This window comes from Odontesthes bonariensis, chromosome 19 (assembly GCF_027942865.1).
Source record: "Odontesthes bonariensis isolate fOdoBon6 chromosome 19, fOdoBon6.hap1, whole genome shotgun sequence".
Classification (NCBI taxonomy): Eukaryota; Metazoa; Chordata; class Actinopteri; order Atheriniformes; family Atherinopsidae; genus Odontesthes; species Odontesthes bonariensis.
This window is the reverse complement of record NC_134524.1, coordinates 11626699-11644522: the sequence shown is the minus strand read 5'-3', so window position 1 is coordinate 11644522 and position 17824 is coordinate 11626699. Positions and strand designations below refer to the sequence as shown.

At 41.2% G+C, this 17824-nt stretch overlaps 2 protein-coding genes across 6 annotated transcripts in view; one reads left to right on the top strand and one right to left on the bottom strand.

Moving 5' to 3' along the window:
* The first annotated feature begins 2800 nt into the window (after nt 1-2800).
* LOC142369268 (fatty acid-binding protein, intestinal-like) lies at nt 2801-4828 on the top strand. The gene is made up of 4 exons (XM_075451596.1): nt 2801-3740; nt 4045-4217; nt 4411-4518; nt 4616-4828. Exons 1-4 carry the CDS (start codon nt 3569-3571, stop codon nt 4664-4666), a joined length of 504 nt encoding a protein of 167 aa, XP_075307711.1. The 5' UTR covers nt 2801-3568; the 3' UTR covers nt 4667-4828.
* Nucleotides 4829-10260: 5432 nt separating this feature from the next.
* The window catches only part of LOC142369266 (RNA-binding protein with multiple splicing-like), a 37312-nt gene continuing 29748 nt past the window's right edge, over nt 10261-17824 (bottom strand). For 4 of the 5 annotated variants that reach the window (XM_075451595.1, XM_075451594.1, XM_075451591.1 and 1 more), the window contains 2 exons: nt 13179-13298; nt 10261-12604 (listed from right to left, as the gene is read on the bottom strand). In XM_075451595.1, coding sequence (XP_075307710.1) covers nt 13262-13298 — 37 coding nt within the window. In that variant the 3' untranslated portion in view covers nt 10261-12604; nt 13179-13261. The remainder of the gene's footprint in view (nt 12605-13178; nt 13299-17824) is intronic. The other variant, XM_075451592.1, reaches the window with a different exon arrangement.

Below are 17824 nucleotides of genomic sequence, written 5' to 3'. Positions count from 1 at the left end.
AAATAGACACTGATGCAGATGTTTTAACACAAATACTGATTGCTTCTGACAGTATGCAGAGTTCCCCAAAGTTCTCAATCCAAAAAAAGTAGAGTGAAATCATTTAAAATGTGATCAAAGACAAATGGAACCTCTTATGACAGGAGTAAATTGTACGTCTCCCTTTGGATTATCTATTCATACACCACCCGTCCAACATTTTAAACATGTAAGCATTGCATTCTAAGGCTTGTTAGAATGTATATTGACCTGCCGCTTTTCTCCAGAAATGGGGTACATCGAGCCTCGATAAGTTGAAAGGATTTCCACAGATGTTTCAAGTGGCCTTGATTACAACCTCCCGTCAGCGCTGGGACAAACTGTGTTATAGCACCCCCTGGTGGATTATCAGGACAATAAGGCACTGCAAGAAGATCCTTCATTTGCAATCAGCAATAGGACAAAGGCATGTTAAAAAAGTAAAAATTAAAAAAAAGACGGGTTGGTCTGGAGTTTCGTCCAACTGCCTGAGACCCAACACACTCATTATAAAAAAAAGCACACTCATTATAATAGCAATGTCAATCAAATTGTTAATTATAGCGTTAATTAATCACTTTAAGTTTGTTGTTCGCTTAGTAACAAATACCCGTTGTTATGGGTCGTCACATTTTTTAAAGCTTTAGATAACTACTTTAATATCATACAGATTGAGGAATTTTCTGAATTCTCTATCGGTAAAAGTGTCAAAGTGTAAAATCAACCCCATAGACATAGAAATAGACATAGACACATATATAGATATAGATATAGGAATCTACACTGCTTTTGCAACATACTGATAATAAATAACATTGTGAGGGTTTTAGTGGATGGGCGGGGTTCTTCTTTCCATGAAAGACAGAATATAAAACTTTTATCACATCTCTAAGACTATTTTGGACTGGCATCATAATTCTAATCCTTTGTCTAATCTCATCTGGGTATCAGATAAATCTAATCAAAATTCGAAGTACACACAGTTTTTTTTTATTGATAGCAGTAAGCGATTATGTCATTATAATCATGCACTGAATCATTTCCAACAGCATTTACAATCGGAAAAACATCATGTTTTACGGCTGTTGTGGTACGTAATTAGCAGCCAGTTATCTTAGCTTTGCTTAGCTTAGCATGAAGAGTCAGACAGCCTGGCTTTTTCCAAAGATGGCAAAGACAGTGTAAGATGGCACTACCCTAATTAAGATCATGTGCTGATAAATAATGGTCTTTGACATATTCAAACACATTTCAGATCTTATTTAAAACTCTGTTGTTTCTACCTGTCACGTACTTGTTTTGTGAGAAAAAAAAATCATTTTGAACTTTGGATTTGAAAAAGAAAAAAAACACACATTTAACATACACATATTCATTTGCATTTAAATGCATTTATCAGTGACATTAGTTGCATTTCCAGCCCTGCAGACATATTAAAGTCTAGACTCGTGAGGACAGAATCCTCTTGGTATTTAACTCCGTAGCTTGCAGTGCCACTGTAACAGCACAACTTTTATGATTCATGGCTATATTACTCAAAACATAAAACTCATTAATCATTAGACTAAACCTAGAGACAAAGACCCCGCCGTCCTCCGAACACCTTTCATAAACAACAACATCCGTCAAGCTTTGATGTGTTTTCAACCAATAAGCGTGAAGTATTATGACGGATGAGTTGTTTTATCACAGTTTCATCATCTGTAGGTGTCTTAATGTTGCGCTAGTATTTCACTTTTACTCAAATGGATGTGGCATTTCAAAACAACCGAGGGGCCTTTTTGAGGCATGAATAACGTCGTCAGTATTCTCGTCCATATACCAACAGACCACAGCTCAGTGTGCCCAGCTTTTTGTCTCAAGAATGCAGATACAATAAAGCGCCCACTGTGCATCAGTGTGAGCTGAATGATTAGTCCTTCTAGGACAATGCCAGTAATGTTGTTTTTTTCTGACATAATGAATCCCATTTAAGCCCCAATCAACAGGTCCTCACACCACAAACAGCATTTGTTTTCTGTTTTCTGTTTCTATGATATTTAGCTGGTGTCTATCATTCTAGGAATGCATTCTTTTTCCTTAACTTGTTTATCCAATCTGTGCAGCTAAACAATAACCTACATTTTTAATGGCGAAAGTTATTGATTTAGTGAGCAGAACTACCTCCTACCCTTTTCCTGAACTTTCAACCACAAGATAAGGTCTTTATCAGCAGGCTGATTATGCCAAGCTCCTTCCCAGACTTAAACTGGCCATTTCAAATGAGTACATCATATCTAACCCTGGAGTATCCCAGCGATATTTCTTCACATAATAAATATCTTGGTAGTTCCTATGTGGCATAGTCTGGTACCACAGCTTAACCATTTGGCAACAAAAAAAAAAAATATATATATATATATATATATACTGTATATATAAGTATGGCATTCGATTCCCAGCTTCCATCCCAGACAGACCACCATACATGCTCACACAAGGGTCAGTTTAGAATCATCTGCATATTTTTGGCTGGTGGGAGGAAGCCAGAATGCCTGGAAGGAATTCACACATGCGCAGGGAAACTATGCAAACTCCACACAGGAAGCTCCCCGAACCCCCCTCGCTGTGAGGCGACAGTGCTTACCTTCCACACCACCGTGCAGCTCCTTTTTTTTATCTTTTGGAAAAAGGAAATATCTGTACGTTTAGAGAGAGTGCACCTTTATGTGCAGAGTATGGATTTGCAACCAGCTAGTTTACGCAGCATATAATGAGTTTGTTTTATATGGACTAATACTGAAGTGTGACTTATCCACTCAAAGACTGTGTGATACAGTAAAAAGCTCAAGCATTTTAAAACTACGGTGTGCTTGAAGTACACACAGGGTACCACAGAAAGCAGCCCAAACACTCATGCAAGTAAGAGGCAAGGCAAGGCATCTTTATTTATATAGCGCATTTCATACCACAGGCAACTCAATGTGCCTTACATAAAGACAAGGCATTTAAAAGAGCAGCATAAAGCAGCATAAAAACAAGCAATTTAAAGAGAATAAAAAAAATAGAATGAAAATTAAAACACAGTTAAAAGCAATCAAAGAAGAGGGGAAAAAGAAAAATATAAACTCAACCATAAGCACACCGAAAGAGTCTGCTAACTGCCAGACAGACAGACTTACTTAGAAACCTGTGTCAGTCTATCTAAGTTATTTCATATCCAATACCATAGATTGTCAAGCTATCAATCTACCTATCCATCTATCAAACAGATATTTCTATGCCAGGCACAGAGTGACAGAGAGGCTCTCTGGGACAAACTGAGGGACAGAGAGGGGCTCAGTTGAGCGAATGCCATGGGCAGCCATACAAACAGCTCGCCCTTTTGTTCGTCCTCCAGCAGAACAGTGTGACAGTGTTTAACTGTGCCATATTCCCTGAGGGGAGTTGCCCTCTAGTTATTTATCAGCGTGTCCTTGAGGTCGGGCAACAATTACCTTACATTTGACACAGTCTTTGAATGGCCACATCAGCAGACAGATAATCAGTGAGATAAAGAAGAGGATCTTCCATGCAAGTTCAGGGAGGTGGAGCGGTGTGTATAAATAGTGGCCAGTTAGCAGTCGCAGTCCCACGGTGTCCAAGTGCTTCATCACCATCCCACCAGCCTGCAGCCATGACATTTAATGGAACCTGGAAGGTCGACCGCAGTGAGAACTATGACAAGTTCATGGAGCAAATGGGTGAGTGAGAGTGTGTGTTTGTGAGGGCAAATTTAGGCTATGGAGCTGCTGTGTGATGTGCTTCCACACCGTCCGACATGGCCTTTCGAGTGCCACACATGGCAGTGAAGAGTTCATCAATCCAGCTAATGCATTTGCATGCCAGATTGGATTTAGTGAGGTGAATACTGGTGAATAAGACGTTTGTTGCTTTATTTAGGATCAGCTGTCGCTTATAAACCTGTCTTGCCTTAAAAATTCTGTATTGCATCCCGTGAATGCAGCAGCACTAAAACATTTTTACGTCGCTGTCACATCAACCAAGGCGTCAACGTCATGAAACGCAAGTTGGCTGAGCATGACAACCTGAAGATCACCATCGAGCAGACCGGTGACAAGTTTCACATCAAGGAGTCCAGCACTTTCCGTACCAAGGACATCGACTTCAGTCTGGGTGTCCCATTCGACTACAGCCTGGCTGATGGCACTGAAGTCTCAGTGAGTGCTACAAAATGACTGACAAAAACCACCAGAGGAAATGGTCTGCTTTAGGGAAATGTGTCTCATTCATTACTAACAGGAAAGTGGAAAGCAGGTCACAAGTGAATGCATGCTGTGGCTGCTTGGAATGCACACAGGTATGGCATAGTTTAAGAAGAGTGTCAAATCAGCTTTATTTATTTATCTGCAGGGTTCATGGGAGATGGAGGGTGACATGCTGAAAGGCAAATTTACCAGGAAAGACAACAGCAAGGTCCTGACCACCACGCGAACTCTGGTGGGAGGGGAGCTTGTGCAGGTCAGTGGGTGCAGATCATGTGTTGATTGCTGCAGTTCTGTCTCCATAAACCTAAACAACTCCATAAACCAGCCGCACCTTTGTGTTTATCCGACAGAGTTACAACTATGACGGAGTGGACGCAAAGAGGATTTTCAAGAAGCAGTGATCTGGATTCTGGAGATCATATTTCCTGTCTTTATACGGCTGACATGTTGTGCTTTGTTTTCTAACAACAGGACACGGCCAGATTGTGTGTATTGTAAAGGCATTTTATTACATGTACCTGAAAATGTTTCAATTTTTATAAAGTTCTAAAGGAAAAAATGATCATCACGGTGCCGTACTTCTTCTACATCTGGGAAACAATGTGCTGAAAAATGTTTATTCCAAGTGAGAAACCATGAACTGGTCAGATACAAACGAAACCTGAGCTATAAATATCACCTGTTTCCTAAAGCATCTCAGTTTCATAAAAATGGCCAAATGGCTGTTTATCCAGAGTACATTAAAACTAATTTTTCTCTTGTCTTTGATGGTAGTGAGCCGCTGAAATAGGTCTTATCATGGAAACAGCTCACATGTTGCTACATCATAAAGAGTAATCAGTATAATGTTTCTGGAGGAACTGTTGAGTCTTTCGAATGCCATTCCCAACTCTGTGAGCAACACCAATATAAATCCATTATATTACAGCGGATTTAACAGTGTCAAAGTGAAAATAAGATTTAACAATCGGATCAGCGAAACCAAAAGCATCACGTTTAGATACGACCAGAAGTGAGATGCTGTGGTTTATGTGATTTGGGTGAACCAACCAAACTGCCATGAAATCCCCATTATTCGATATTAAGCACCTAAACAGTTTGAAAAGACTTGTTTCTATTACACAGTCTGTTTCAATTAAAGCCACTTTCATGTGTCACTCAGGTCTCATGTTTGTGTTATTAAAGGCACTGTGTTTGTTAAAGTGTGAGTTAAACCTGATATGCAGGGTCACAGAGGTGTGGCGTGTTGCTTCCATGCAGGTTAGGACAACCGTTACCACGGTAAAGCATAAAGTAAACATCTTGGTGATTGTGTTTCATGGGAATCATGATTTTTTTTCATCCTAATACTAGAAATTATTGGAAAACTAATATTGTATATTCACAGGATTTTAAGAGCCTGATTTCAAGTGACTCTCACAGCACAAAGCATTTCTGTGGTGGTATTTCATTCAGCTATCATGTGCTTACCTTTGAGTGCAGAATCCCCTTAGAAAATGAGGGTTTATCACATGATGGTTTTGTAGAGATACAGCCAACAACGCAGTTCATTCAGTGGTTGGGGGGAAAAAAATGTTAATCACGTTTTCTTTTGGCCACGGAGAGGAAAGAACAAGCGTACAGTTGCAATGGACCTCTGTGGCCACCAGAGGGCAGCCTGCTCCCACTTTTATATGACAGTTTAAACACAATGAGACTGATCTTAGGGCTCAGTGGAATCACACACAAAAAAACAACAACAAAGAAACAGTTTGATAGTGATGATATTATCCTCAGAGACTGATCATCTCTGAGGTGATGATCATGTTTTGCATTAGGCTGGGAAATGATACAGAAGCTGTAAGAGAGAAAACAATAGTTGAAACTAAGCTTTAAAGAGTACAAACTCTTGGGGTGAACGAGCTTCCGTGTGCTGTAAGTGGGTTGCAATTAGAAATACTTTTATTATGATCACAATATGATCCCAGTGAAAGATTGATCATGTTGTGTATTTCTGTCCTAAAGACACAAAGTATGTGAATCGAGAACAACAGATAAATAATGAGCCGTAATGGTACGACCATCCCTGCTGTACACACCCAAATGTACCCTGGATAACTTGAGATTTAGCATCGATCGATTACAGCTTTTGCCTGAGTGGTGCCTCCTTTCACGGAGGGTTAAAAGCCGAACCATGCGCCACACAAATTTTTCAGAGGCTGGGGGTGCTTTGAACACAGATTTTCTCTGAACCCACACTGGGGAGGGAAGTCCCCCGACACCCTTCGGATGCTGGAAGGGGTGAGCAGATTTTAGTGCGAGAGAGAAGTGTGCTGGTGGACTTCCTGTTGTCTGTAGATGTGCAGTCCATGCTTTGAATTGCCAAAGCAGCAACATGATGGACTAATACATGTAAATCATGTGGTCAGTTTTTGAAACATTAAAGATTGTAATAGATAGACATACCCATTCATTTAGATTTTCTCTTAAGATGGCGGTACAGCTAGCTGCAAATAAAATGCTGTTTAAATAAGATGGAGCAGTTCTACTTTGTCCATTTATCCCGGTAATGATATATGTGACTCATCCAACGCTGAATATTGGAATAATGTTGCATACTGTAAATGGACGCTGTGATGTTGTTACATGGCCATTGAGTAGCGCTGTGGAGCTCCTTATTTTTCATAAAAAGGGCCTGGCTGGTCTATGATGTCATCCGGAGTCAAGCGATCATATGACACACACTCTGTTCTTGGAGACACAAACACATAACTACATAATTGTTGGACCTCAACTCAAATGATTAAAATAATATCTCCCTTTAATCATCTGGAATCTGGTAACGTAGACCGAGGTGGCCTGAAATCAGTGAGAAACAGGAAAGCCGTGGGAGAGTTGGCCTTCAGTGTTTTGATTGCTGAGAGACTGAGGGCGCAGGGGCCCACCCAAGGGAGGTGGAAGCTTTGGGTGAGTGAGGAGGAGGAGAAAAATAATGGGAGGTGGACAGGGGAAAGACACAGAGAGGACAAGAGGCACATTTAAAGGATGTCGCAGGAGGAAGCCACCCCTCGCCCTCCCTGCTGTGAAATCAAATTCATTGATTCACTCTGAAGTCTTCGGCTTATTTGAAAGAGTGACAATCACAGAGACATCAACAGCGTGGTGGGGAGTGTCAGGGCTTTTCGTGAGACAATGTTTCCAAGGGGGCACAGCAACTTTTTGGCTAATCATTGTCAGGACAATGACTGTGCAGGCTTTGGCAGAGACACACACAGAGTGCTGAATGATGACTCTGTCATTAGTCAGTGCTGAATACTGCATCCAGCCGCTTTTCACTTTGAAATAAAGTAGCAGGAATATACGTGTGCTATATCAGATGGGATTAGGTGATGGTTATAGGGCTGCTGATATAGTGGATAAGAGGGGTCATAAAATGATTTTTTCATATCTTACTTGCATATCTTTTCATAGACTCTGTGGATAGAAAAGTGGCCCCTTAATTGTCCAGCAAGTCAGAAGGAATAACTCAGACCAACTATGCTATGACTGAACTCAAAATTGGCCCACACACCGGCCGGACTGTGAATGCTGAATTTCAACCAGGTCAGGTGACCACATGATCACTTGTCTTTGTTCCAAGTGTGGCCTAACGTGCCAGTTTTCAGTCCAAACTGGCACGGATCGTGCCTAGCCAAATCTGAAACCTTACTGGATCCCGAGAGCAGATGCCAGAACAAAGGAGAATGTGCAGACGCTACGTCTCAGTTGGCCCAATTCAATTAGCTATCGGAGTAGCCTTTATTAGAGAGGAGGAAGTGTAGAGCATGCAGCAGGGATCATGCTGAATAAGTATTAAAAATGCTCTGCTACCAGGAGACAGTTGCAGTATGTTTAGTTATTGCTGTGCTGGATAAAAAGAAGACTATAACTTCTATAATTAACATAATAAATTATGTATGTCCATGAGGTTTTGCAGTGGTTCATGGTCTTTAATCTTGTCCTCTGACTTACCTCCACCACTAAGCCAAAATTTCAATTTGTTCTTGGATTAAAGATCAAAGACTTGCAAGAACTGCAACATTTCTGTCACCGTCTTCTTCTTCAAATAAAAGAGTTATTAAGAAATTAGCATGCTAGCCTCCTAAACAGGTATGGTAAACAATAGGTCTCTTAATGGGTTTGTATTAGTATTTTACACAAAACCACTATAATTAAGCAGCCTTCACTAAAGATATCTTGTTTTTGGAGCTATAAATTTGGGTTTTCTACAAATTACAAGTAAGAAGGCCCAAGCTTACGCGCTTGATGCACATTGTTTATCTACATGGGTTATATCAACGGGTCATCTTAAATTCAACTGTGATTATCTACTTTTTAGTGCATTTTCAAACCCTCCCATTTGTTTGACATATTGCAACTGGAAGATTATGAGTTAAAGACAACAGAAACACCTCTTTATTGGACTTCTCAAAGGGAGTAACACCATTACAACGTGTTGCCTGTTGGGTGTATGCACCCAGATGGATATATACCAATGTGCACAAAAGCAGTTTTATCCCCTACTTTACTTTGCCCCGACACCCTGCGTGAACACCCCCAGGCAAGGCGAGTGTGCGTGTCATGTGAGAAGCTGCTGTGTGCCACCTGGTGTGACTGAGCTGACAGAATGGAGTGGAGACAGTTAAGAGAGAAACTAAATTGGCTTTGGCCTCTGTCTCATGAGTAGCCGGCTCCTGGGTTCAGCGGGCTATTCTTATAGAGGGCAGGGAGAGGTCTCCAGCTCCCCTGGTACACAATCCATTTTATAGGATCCCACATCATGTTTGGATGGTGTCCTGGGACTGTGGGGGAGGTGTTATACAATGACAAGTGTGATAGAGGAAAAGCAAATGGTGAAGCATGCCTGTGGATCTCTTAATGGGTAAAAGGCAACCTCTAATGCGAGCATGTTATTTTTATCTCAGTGTTTGCACTGTGGACTTCCAAAAGAGTAGCTTTGCGTGATTTATACTATAAAAAAATCCTTTACTGTAGCAATAATGACCCGAGTTCACCCACTGTCTGAGACACATGAGTCAGGTCCAGATAGTTTGAAGTATTTCCCACAAAAGGAGGAAAGAAAAAATCCAGACTGGCTTCATAGTTTTCTGAAAGGATGGCAGCAAAGGTATGGACACCATCTGGATGCATCACTTCAAAGAAGACGCAAGCAAACTACCCTAGTTGGTCATGGACGATGAAAAATTTGTAAAAAAGTTTAAATCTATTGGATTCTTTCATGCCGACACTGGCCATGTTTATTCTACAGAAGCTTAGCTGATCAGTAATGTGAGCTAAACCCGTGCTACAGCAGAATGAAATTGTTGTTTAAAACCTTGCCTCATTTAATACCAACAGTGGCCAACATTGTATAAGATGGAATATGAGGAAAGTCAAGTATTTAAAAATGCTCCCATCTTTAAATGTCAACAATTGTTTGTTTTATTTTTTTTTTAATGAGAATCAGAGGGGATCATCTTTGAATGTAAAGGGCAAAAAGCGACCCAAGTTTGTGAGCGTTTAGTTCGAATAGAGCCTCCATGGATGCATCAACAGCATGTGACGAGGTATTATACAACTGTAACGTCTGGTAGCCAAACAGACTGAGCATTGTAGCCATTTCAGCTGGCTAACATGGAAGCTATTTTTAGAACATCATACAGAGCATAAATCATATGTAGTGCCGTAGCATCAGTCTAGAATAGCTTAGCCAAATCCAATTAGCTGTTAGTCTACCGCTAGCAACATTAGCTAAGTGATGCATCTTAAAAGTGACCATCAGAAAAGCACAAGTGTGCTTATTATTTTTGAATGCAACTTTCTTTTACTAAAAACAACACTTTGATTACTTAACAAAACCACGATTAGATACTTAGTCGAGCTTCTCTCTTAGATTTTGACGAGATAATCGTCAGACTTAGGAATCCATATTTCAAACATGTTTGAAACAGAAATAATTCAGTCATGACATCAAGGATAATTGTCAATCTTTAATGGCAGGTGGCCTGAAATTTCTTCATTTAACATGGTCATAAAAACTTATCAATTTGATCACTTTTCTTTTTTCTTTTTTTTTTGGTTTATTTCAGACCAACAAACCTCTGCAATTCACTGAAATAGTTTCTCCTTACAGTGGCTGAAGTACATAAATATCAACGGTACTGTATGAATTAAAAAAACAAAAGGAAAAATAAAAGAACACACACACACACACATGCCATGAACATGCACAACACACAGCTACACACGATATACTGAACCAAGGGATATCTTTCATTGACAAAAGGAGGGATCATCGTTAATTTTCCGGGAACTTCTGTACCATAACGCTGGCAAAACATGAAAAGTTCCATTTGTTCAAGGAGCATTTTCTTCTCTGGATTTCACAGTGAATTGTTTAGGTATAACAGTATTCACATATTACATACAGACTGTTTCTATCAGACAGCTACAAACCCCCCCCCCCAAAAAAAGATCAAAAAAAGCTATAGAAAAATGATCAAATGAATATACAGTTTAACTTACAACAATACTTACAATGAATTATACGGTGGGCATCTTCCACGAGCTTTAAAAAGAACATACCCGATAAAAACACACACACACACCCACACACATTTTATATAAATACTTGTTTCTAATAAATTTGGTGCCACACGTGGCTTAAAAATGTCTGTAAAAGCAAAATCCGCTCATAAAACCAGGTGATACGATATACCTGCACATGATGCGTCTTATTATTCGTTACGAACACTCACTTTAAGGTTGAACCATCCCGTGATGATTTTACAAAACTGGGCCACACATGACAGGGAACGTTGTGTCTTACAGCATTTGAGTTCTCGATCGGAGTCGACATCCCCCTGCAAAATGTGACCTTATCGGAAAAAGCACGGGGAACCATTTCTTTTTTGGGGGTTTTTGTTCGTACAAACGCGCCAAGAACGATGACTATGACATCGAGATGTCACGGAAATATGATCAACTCCATGATATGTCATACAGCAGAGACATTATTGCAGACCCAGAAAGACACCGGATTACAAAAGATTTGTTTCTTTTTCCTTCCATCCCAATCATTACTATGCAAATTTAAACTTTACAAAAAAAAACAGGTTGAATCACATTGTCTTCCTAAAAATAGACGAAAGAGACAAATTGCTTAAAGTGAATTTGCTTTCAGATGCAGAGTGGCTCTTTGCAGTGACACCAAAAGGGACATGCGGCAAAAAAACAATGTCAAACTTCTTAAAACAATCCGACCGAGAACTACAAAGCAGTCAGAAATGAAATAATTCCACAAGCCTAGATATCTCCAGTGTAAAAAAAAAAAAAAAAAAAAAAAAAATGCCTTTGGTCTTTTGTTTCTTTATACTGTATTTGTGTCCTCCTGCTACACAACGATGAAGCAGATTCCTAATAATAGTTTGCCACTTATTGCCATCTCTGGGGTCACTTTACCGTCACCAGTGATGGCTTATTCCTGTCGATGTCTCTTTTTAAAACACGTCCGATTCAACAAACTGCAAAAACTACGAGCTGGATCGGGTCGTTGCTCTGCGTTAATGTTGCTGACAAAAAGGACTCCTGCGGAGCTCATCAGGTAAAAACAAACAAAAAAGCGTACAGTTGTTTAGAGAGGACATGGAGTATAGTAACAGGACTGCTTTGGTATGGCAAGGTGACTCATCCTTTTATAATGGCACAAAACATAAAAGGGCAAAAGAGTGAAATCCATGAAAGTTCCTCACACACCTCAGCACAACAGAAATCAAAACGTTTCAACATTGTCTTGATTATAAAAATACCTTTTTGTATTTCTTTAAAATATCTAAAAATGTACAGCAATTTTTTTGTCGTTTTTTTTTTGCAAAGTCATGCTTCAACATGTATTTTATTAATCATAATGACATTAATATGAATGATATACAGAATAGTAATAATTATAGTCATATTATAACATTACCCAGTAGCACTTTAGCCACACTTCCATCCGTCTGGCCTTGCGGTGGCTGCATATGACATGTTTTCAGTCCCCCTGGTCTGTGTTTACACTTTTAATTGCAGAATGCAAAGCAAGAGGCCCGCCGACATTAAAAAAGGCGAATGCCGTCAACTGGTAAACAAAGGGCTTGTGCTCCTTTGCCGTGCATGTGTCGGAGGAGGTGTAGCCAAAGCGCTGCCTGTAAATCTCGAGTACGTAACAGTATAAAAGAAAGAGTTGCAGGGAGTTTTGGAAGGGTGGAGGGGTGGGAGGGGGGCTCGATGTGTGATGGAGGCTGGGGTCTAGTATGTCCTGAGGCCCTTGAGGCTGCTGCTGCCTGACAGAAAGAGACAGAAAGAGGCAGAGAGAAAAGGGGAGAGGTTGCCATGGTCACCGCACCGCATGAATCTTATACACTAATGAAAACACGAGGGATCATGTGGAACTGTTGCACGACACAGACAGACTCTTAAAACCATGAAGTTGCACACGAAAGGTAGACGCTCTAATGAAGACGCACGACACGTTTCTTGCCTTTTTGATGCCAAGACCGCACGAACTCACAGCCCACAAATCTCTGATTCCGGGTTTGTTTTCCAAACATTTTCTGCCGTGCAAAAAGCTCAAACGTACTCGGATGGAAGCTGACACGGTGTCAATATGGCTTGGCGGTTATGTTCATTCCAGCAGATGTCTTTGGAAGTGTGATACTTTCTCTCTCTCACACACACACACAAAACAACAACAACAACAAAAAAAATACTTCACACGTTTTCCACATGTACACATTTTCACACGAGACGGTGTGCCTCAGGGGAGCAGCACACTGCTTTTGGTGGCGAGGTGAGATCGACACCTTTTGTCCTCGCCTTTTGGGATCAATGGTCACCGAGTATGAGCCATAAACTCACCGACGGTGCGCTGCTCCAAGGTCCGGAGTCAGGTCGGTCCTCTTGGTTTCTAATAGGACACGAGAGGCAATCGGCAACGCCCGTCACAGCCGGCCGCGGCCACCATCACACATCAGGAACCTGAGGACACAAAGGAGACCGGTTTACTGGCAGAACTGCTGGAGGACCGCCACTGTCCCATAAAACTGTTGTATTGGCTTCTACAACATCTGTGTTACAGCATCCGACTACAATTATGAAGTTCGAATGTTTGTGCGGTGTTACTTTAAAAGAAGAAAAATGGGTAGTTTCCTGCCACTTCAGACAGCTTCCACCAAACTCTTCAAGCCTGAAAAATTGACTCATGTCTTCATGATTTAAAGTGTTTTTATTACTCTTGTAACAAAGTATGACTTGAAAGACACAAATCAAGCAGTAGAGGCCAAATGCCTCAACTTATACACCCTGATTTAGGCCCAAAACAGTAGAAACCACTTCAAGAAATGCAACATGTCTCATTTTTCCCATGTTCTCATCTTTGTTTGGAGGAAAAACTTTGTTATCCTGTCCAGTGTTCATCCCCAAACTGAAATTACTCAAGAAATCTCTCCAGCGTGCTCTTTCTCCAAGTTTCTCGGGATGTAAAATATTCCTTTTGATGAATGAACCGGTGTCATTGGGCTGCCCCCTTAAATTCACAACTTTTTTTTTTACTTTTTCTTTTCTAAAGCAGATCTTTCTAGCTCTGTGGCACAGGATGCCTTCAGTACTTATGTTAAGCTTCTGCCTAACAACCATATCTCCCATGACCACACGCACCACCACCAGCAGACTGAAAAGAAAGGTCAGACCTCCAACCCCCTCACCAGATGTATCACCAAAAATAGACGTCTCACAGAGTCCGTGGTAACTCGAGTTCAGAGGAGAGGGGGACTCTTTGGAACAATAAACAATTAGTAAACCAAACATGACCTTAAGAGAAAGAGACAGACAGACTGTTGAAGGCAAAGAGGAGTGCCGACTTGGGAACTGTTCCCCGTTCAGAGAACAGAGCTTTTTTTTTTTTAAAGAGGCACGGCTGGCCTGGCTGATGCCCCATTGCACATTCAATCAGGGATGAGGGAATCGATGTGCTATACAACCGCTTGGCTAAACTGATGCGACGCATGCTTCCAGATCGCCCTATTTGTTCTGGCTGAGACACCAAGGTTAAAGATTGGGCTGATCATTGAACATGTCTGTGTGGATTAGGAGTAGGTTTAATGATTTGCAGGCTTAATGTGTTACATCCAATAACTCAGCCAAGGTGCATAATGTGAGATAGGTAAACAAGCAGTGTTTGAGAATGTGGGAGCTGACTGGGTTTCTCATGAATGCACGCGCTGTTCCTGTGTTCATTTTCAACCGGGTTTCATGTAGCGAATGTTCCTGCTCATTGTCACCGATCATTGATCGTGTGCTGTAAATGAAGAACACAAGACATGAGGACAGAAGCTGTTGTTAAGCACAAAATTCCAACGAGTTACAGGTTCCATCCTCGAAAATGTCAAATGTAGACTTTTATTCCACAGAGACACAACACGCTTATAGATGCTGAACAAAACAAGCTAAAACTCATTTACAGGCGAGTGTTGCTCAATGACCGGATTTATGTAGCTAAATTTAAAAAAATCTGTTAAAAAAAAATCTACCATCAGTTGCGACTTGTTGGGAATAACATGATTATAAAGATAATCAAATGAATACAGAGCTGCTATTCATCGTGATTAGAAAAATATGGGTGTTTTAAGATGGAGTTTCATGTCGTAAAGAAAAACCTGTGGGGAAATTACTGCATTGCATTTCATATTACAGATGCTGTCTTCAACAAAACATCCCCCCTCATCAGAAAGCTTATTGATTTCTGTAATTAATTTAGTCTTTTTTCCGCACTTGTCTGTTGATCTGTTTTCCGATTTTTCGACCTTTAATGAGAGTAGGATGGATGCATCCCTATGTGTAAAAAGCAAAATAGTAAAAAAAAAAGGAAGATATCAGTTGCAAACACACCCGAGTGGCCCCTTAATATCTCTACCTGTGCAGCATAGCCATGAAAAAAAACCCATCTGATGCCCCTTTAATCTGAGGAAAAGCCTTTAGGCCCTGGCTGTGTTTCTCACATTCCGGTGATAGCTGCTGGAGCTGGGTGGCGACGAATGCAGCTGCTGACATACATCTAGCTCCCGAGACCCTTTCCCATGATGCAGCTATATTGTATGCTTGTGTGTGTGTGTGTGTCTGTCAGCAGGGGGTGGAGGACTAAAGTCCCACTTCCTTATTAGAAAGGGCCCCAGCTGGCCCTCAGCTCTCCTTCAGTAGGAGTTAGTCCAACATTGCACAGGAATCACTAGTTTTGTCAGGCTATTGGCCAAGAACCTCCTCAGGGCAGCCAGCCAGACAGCATACACATATTCGTCTCTCTCAGGGTCACACACAAGCACGCTTGATAGGGGTTCACGCCCACCACACTCCCCTTCCATGTCTTGTCAGATGTAAAATCCGGATTACCTTTCCTGCAGTTCACTGGGCATTAATGTCCACTATTACGTGGTCTTTGGATCTAGCTGCATGCCGGAGCAATGAATGTCAACTATGATTCAGCTTCACAAGTATTCAGATGATTAACAAAACCTAAGTATCCAAGAGAAATTACCAAAAAAATCTGTTTAAATTTACATGAATTGGCACAGCTGTAAATTAAGCTTTCAAAATGGCACTTCCCAAGAGAAGGAGAATGCCAGGTGATTAGTACAACTCATTACCAGTCTCATGACTAAATACCCTAAACACTAGCTTACTTTCAGCTGTTCAGACACACAAATTCAAGCCCCCCGCCCCGGTTACACTTCCCAAGACAAGCCACATAGTCTGACCGTGAGTGGTCCCAGTTAATCAGATGCCAAGATAACCACAGACCGGCCACAAACCTCCAAAGACTGTGCATATGAGACCCGCTTTGAACATCTGTTGTGAAATAGTCACCTTCAACATTTCCAAGTGTGTGAATCTTTCTGTGTGGAATGTCCCCTCAACGGCACACGGATTGAACAATAGTGGTGGAACATACACATCTCTGTGTCACCTTAGTCCGAGTTTATTCTCGCGTTTCACAACGTTTTCCTCATCGGATTGCATTGCATAAATAAGTAGTCTCTTGCAACAGCTCGCTTTAAAACAACAAGTAACTGTGACTTCTTGACTTGACTTTTTCCATCTGACAGACAGGAAGGACAAAAAACACAAGGATATGTTTGCAAAGCTGCAACATGTCAGGGACAAACCTAAGCCGCGAGGTTAACTCAACAATGAGTTCTTTGGTAGGATTTTACAGATATGATGAAAAATGAGCAACATAGATTACAACATGGATACTGAAACAACACGAGCAAGAGTAAAATAATTAAGAGAGTCTGTTTGCGGAAACTGGAGCTGAAATGCCCCATTTAAAAACATCGTCGGCCATCATTAGTGCTCCAACTTGTATTTTCCCCCAAAATGTGCAGACATCTCTCCAGCGCACCGACAGTTAATTAACTGAGAAATATTATCACATAGTTTGGAAGAATGTTTTGAAAGTGTTCGAGTAAAATAGATGCAATTCATAAGAAGCACGTCTTTGAAATGTGTGCCTTTACTCAGATACAGTGGTCGGGAATAAAAACCATTCAGCAGAATGTTGCCCTGGATAACCCGCAGACCCTTCTGAAAACAGTTTTAGGGTGAAAAAAACATTCTGGAAAGATGCTGCACAGCTTCTATGGGTGTGACGTGTTCATGCCGTTTACTCCCAGTTGTGCTGGTGTCACAGAGTTAAAAATGATCATTTTGTACTGTTAGTAAGCCTTTGTTTTGTTTCTGTTTGTTGCCTTGTGTTTAGACATTTGTGCGTTTCTGCTACAGTTGCCTGTAATTATCACAACATTATGACTGAATTTCTTGGCTTCACCTCACCCTCTACACCAAGCCGGATGTGGGGAAGTTGTTGTTACATTGATGGGTTAATATCCACTGGGGCAGCCTGACCGGCCAAACGACTTCCTCTCGGATTGATAGGAGTAATTATTTCCTCCAAGCCCCTCCCTCCTCCACTCCTTTCCTCCTTTACCCCACTGATGGAGATTAAATCCCCTCTTTTTTTTCCACCCATGCAATACATCTAAGTCTCTAGAAACAGACACATAAGCTATGACGCTGGGGGGGGGCGGTGGAGGACTAGCACCAATCAACAGCTTGATGAATTTAGCCTCCAAGCTCTCACCACCACCCAATGACTTCCCACTAACTCCCCAAGGAGTTTGAGAGAACATGTCTCTTCCTGTCCCGAGACACTGGAGGGAGGGTGACTGGCGCCGCATGCACACGCAGAGTCAGCCAACACAGATACACAGGCTAGCAGGGGATTTGTTGTGCTTTGTGGTTTTGTTTTTCTGCAAGCACAACAGCGTTCAGTTTGTCCAAAGCCGAGAGCGGAGCACACAAGCAGCTCGTGCGTGGTTCCAGCTGACTCACGTACTTATCGAAGTACTTATTTGAAACCGAGCACCCGGTGTACTGTCTGGAGCTTCACTTCAATAATTCATCTGTAATTTACTTCAAATAAAACCTCACGCTTATCTTTTCTTTTTTTC

Coding starts and splice junctions, on each gene's coding strand:
- LOC142369268 (XM_075451596.1), top strand. CDS start 3,569: ATGCAAGTTCAGGGAGGTGGAGCGGTGTGTATAAATAGTGGCCAGTTA. Junction 3,741..4,044: donor CAAGTTCATGGAGCAAATGG/GTGAGTGAGAGT, acceptor ACATCAACCAAG/GCGTCAACGTCATGAAACGC. Junction 4,218..4,410: donor CTGATGGCACTGAAGTCTCA/GTGAGTGCTACA, acceptor ATTTATCTGCAG/GGTTCATGGGAGATGGAGGG.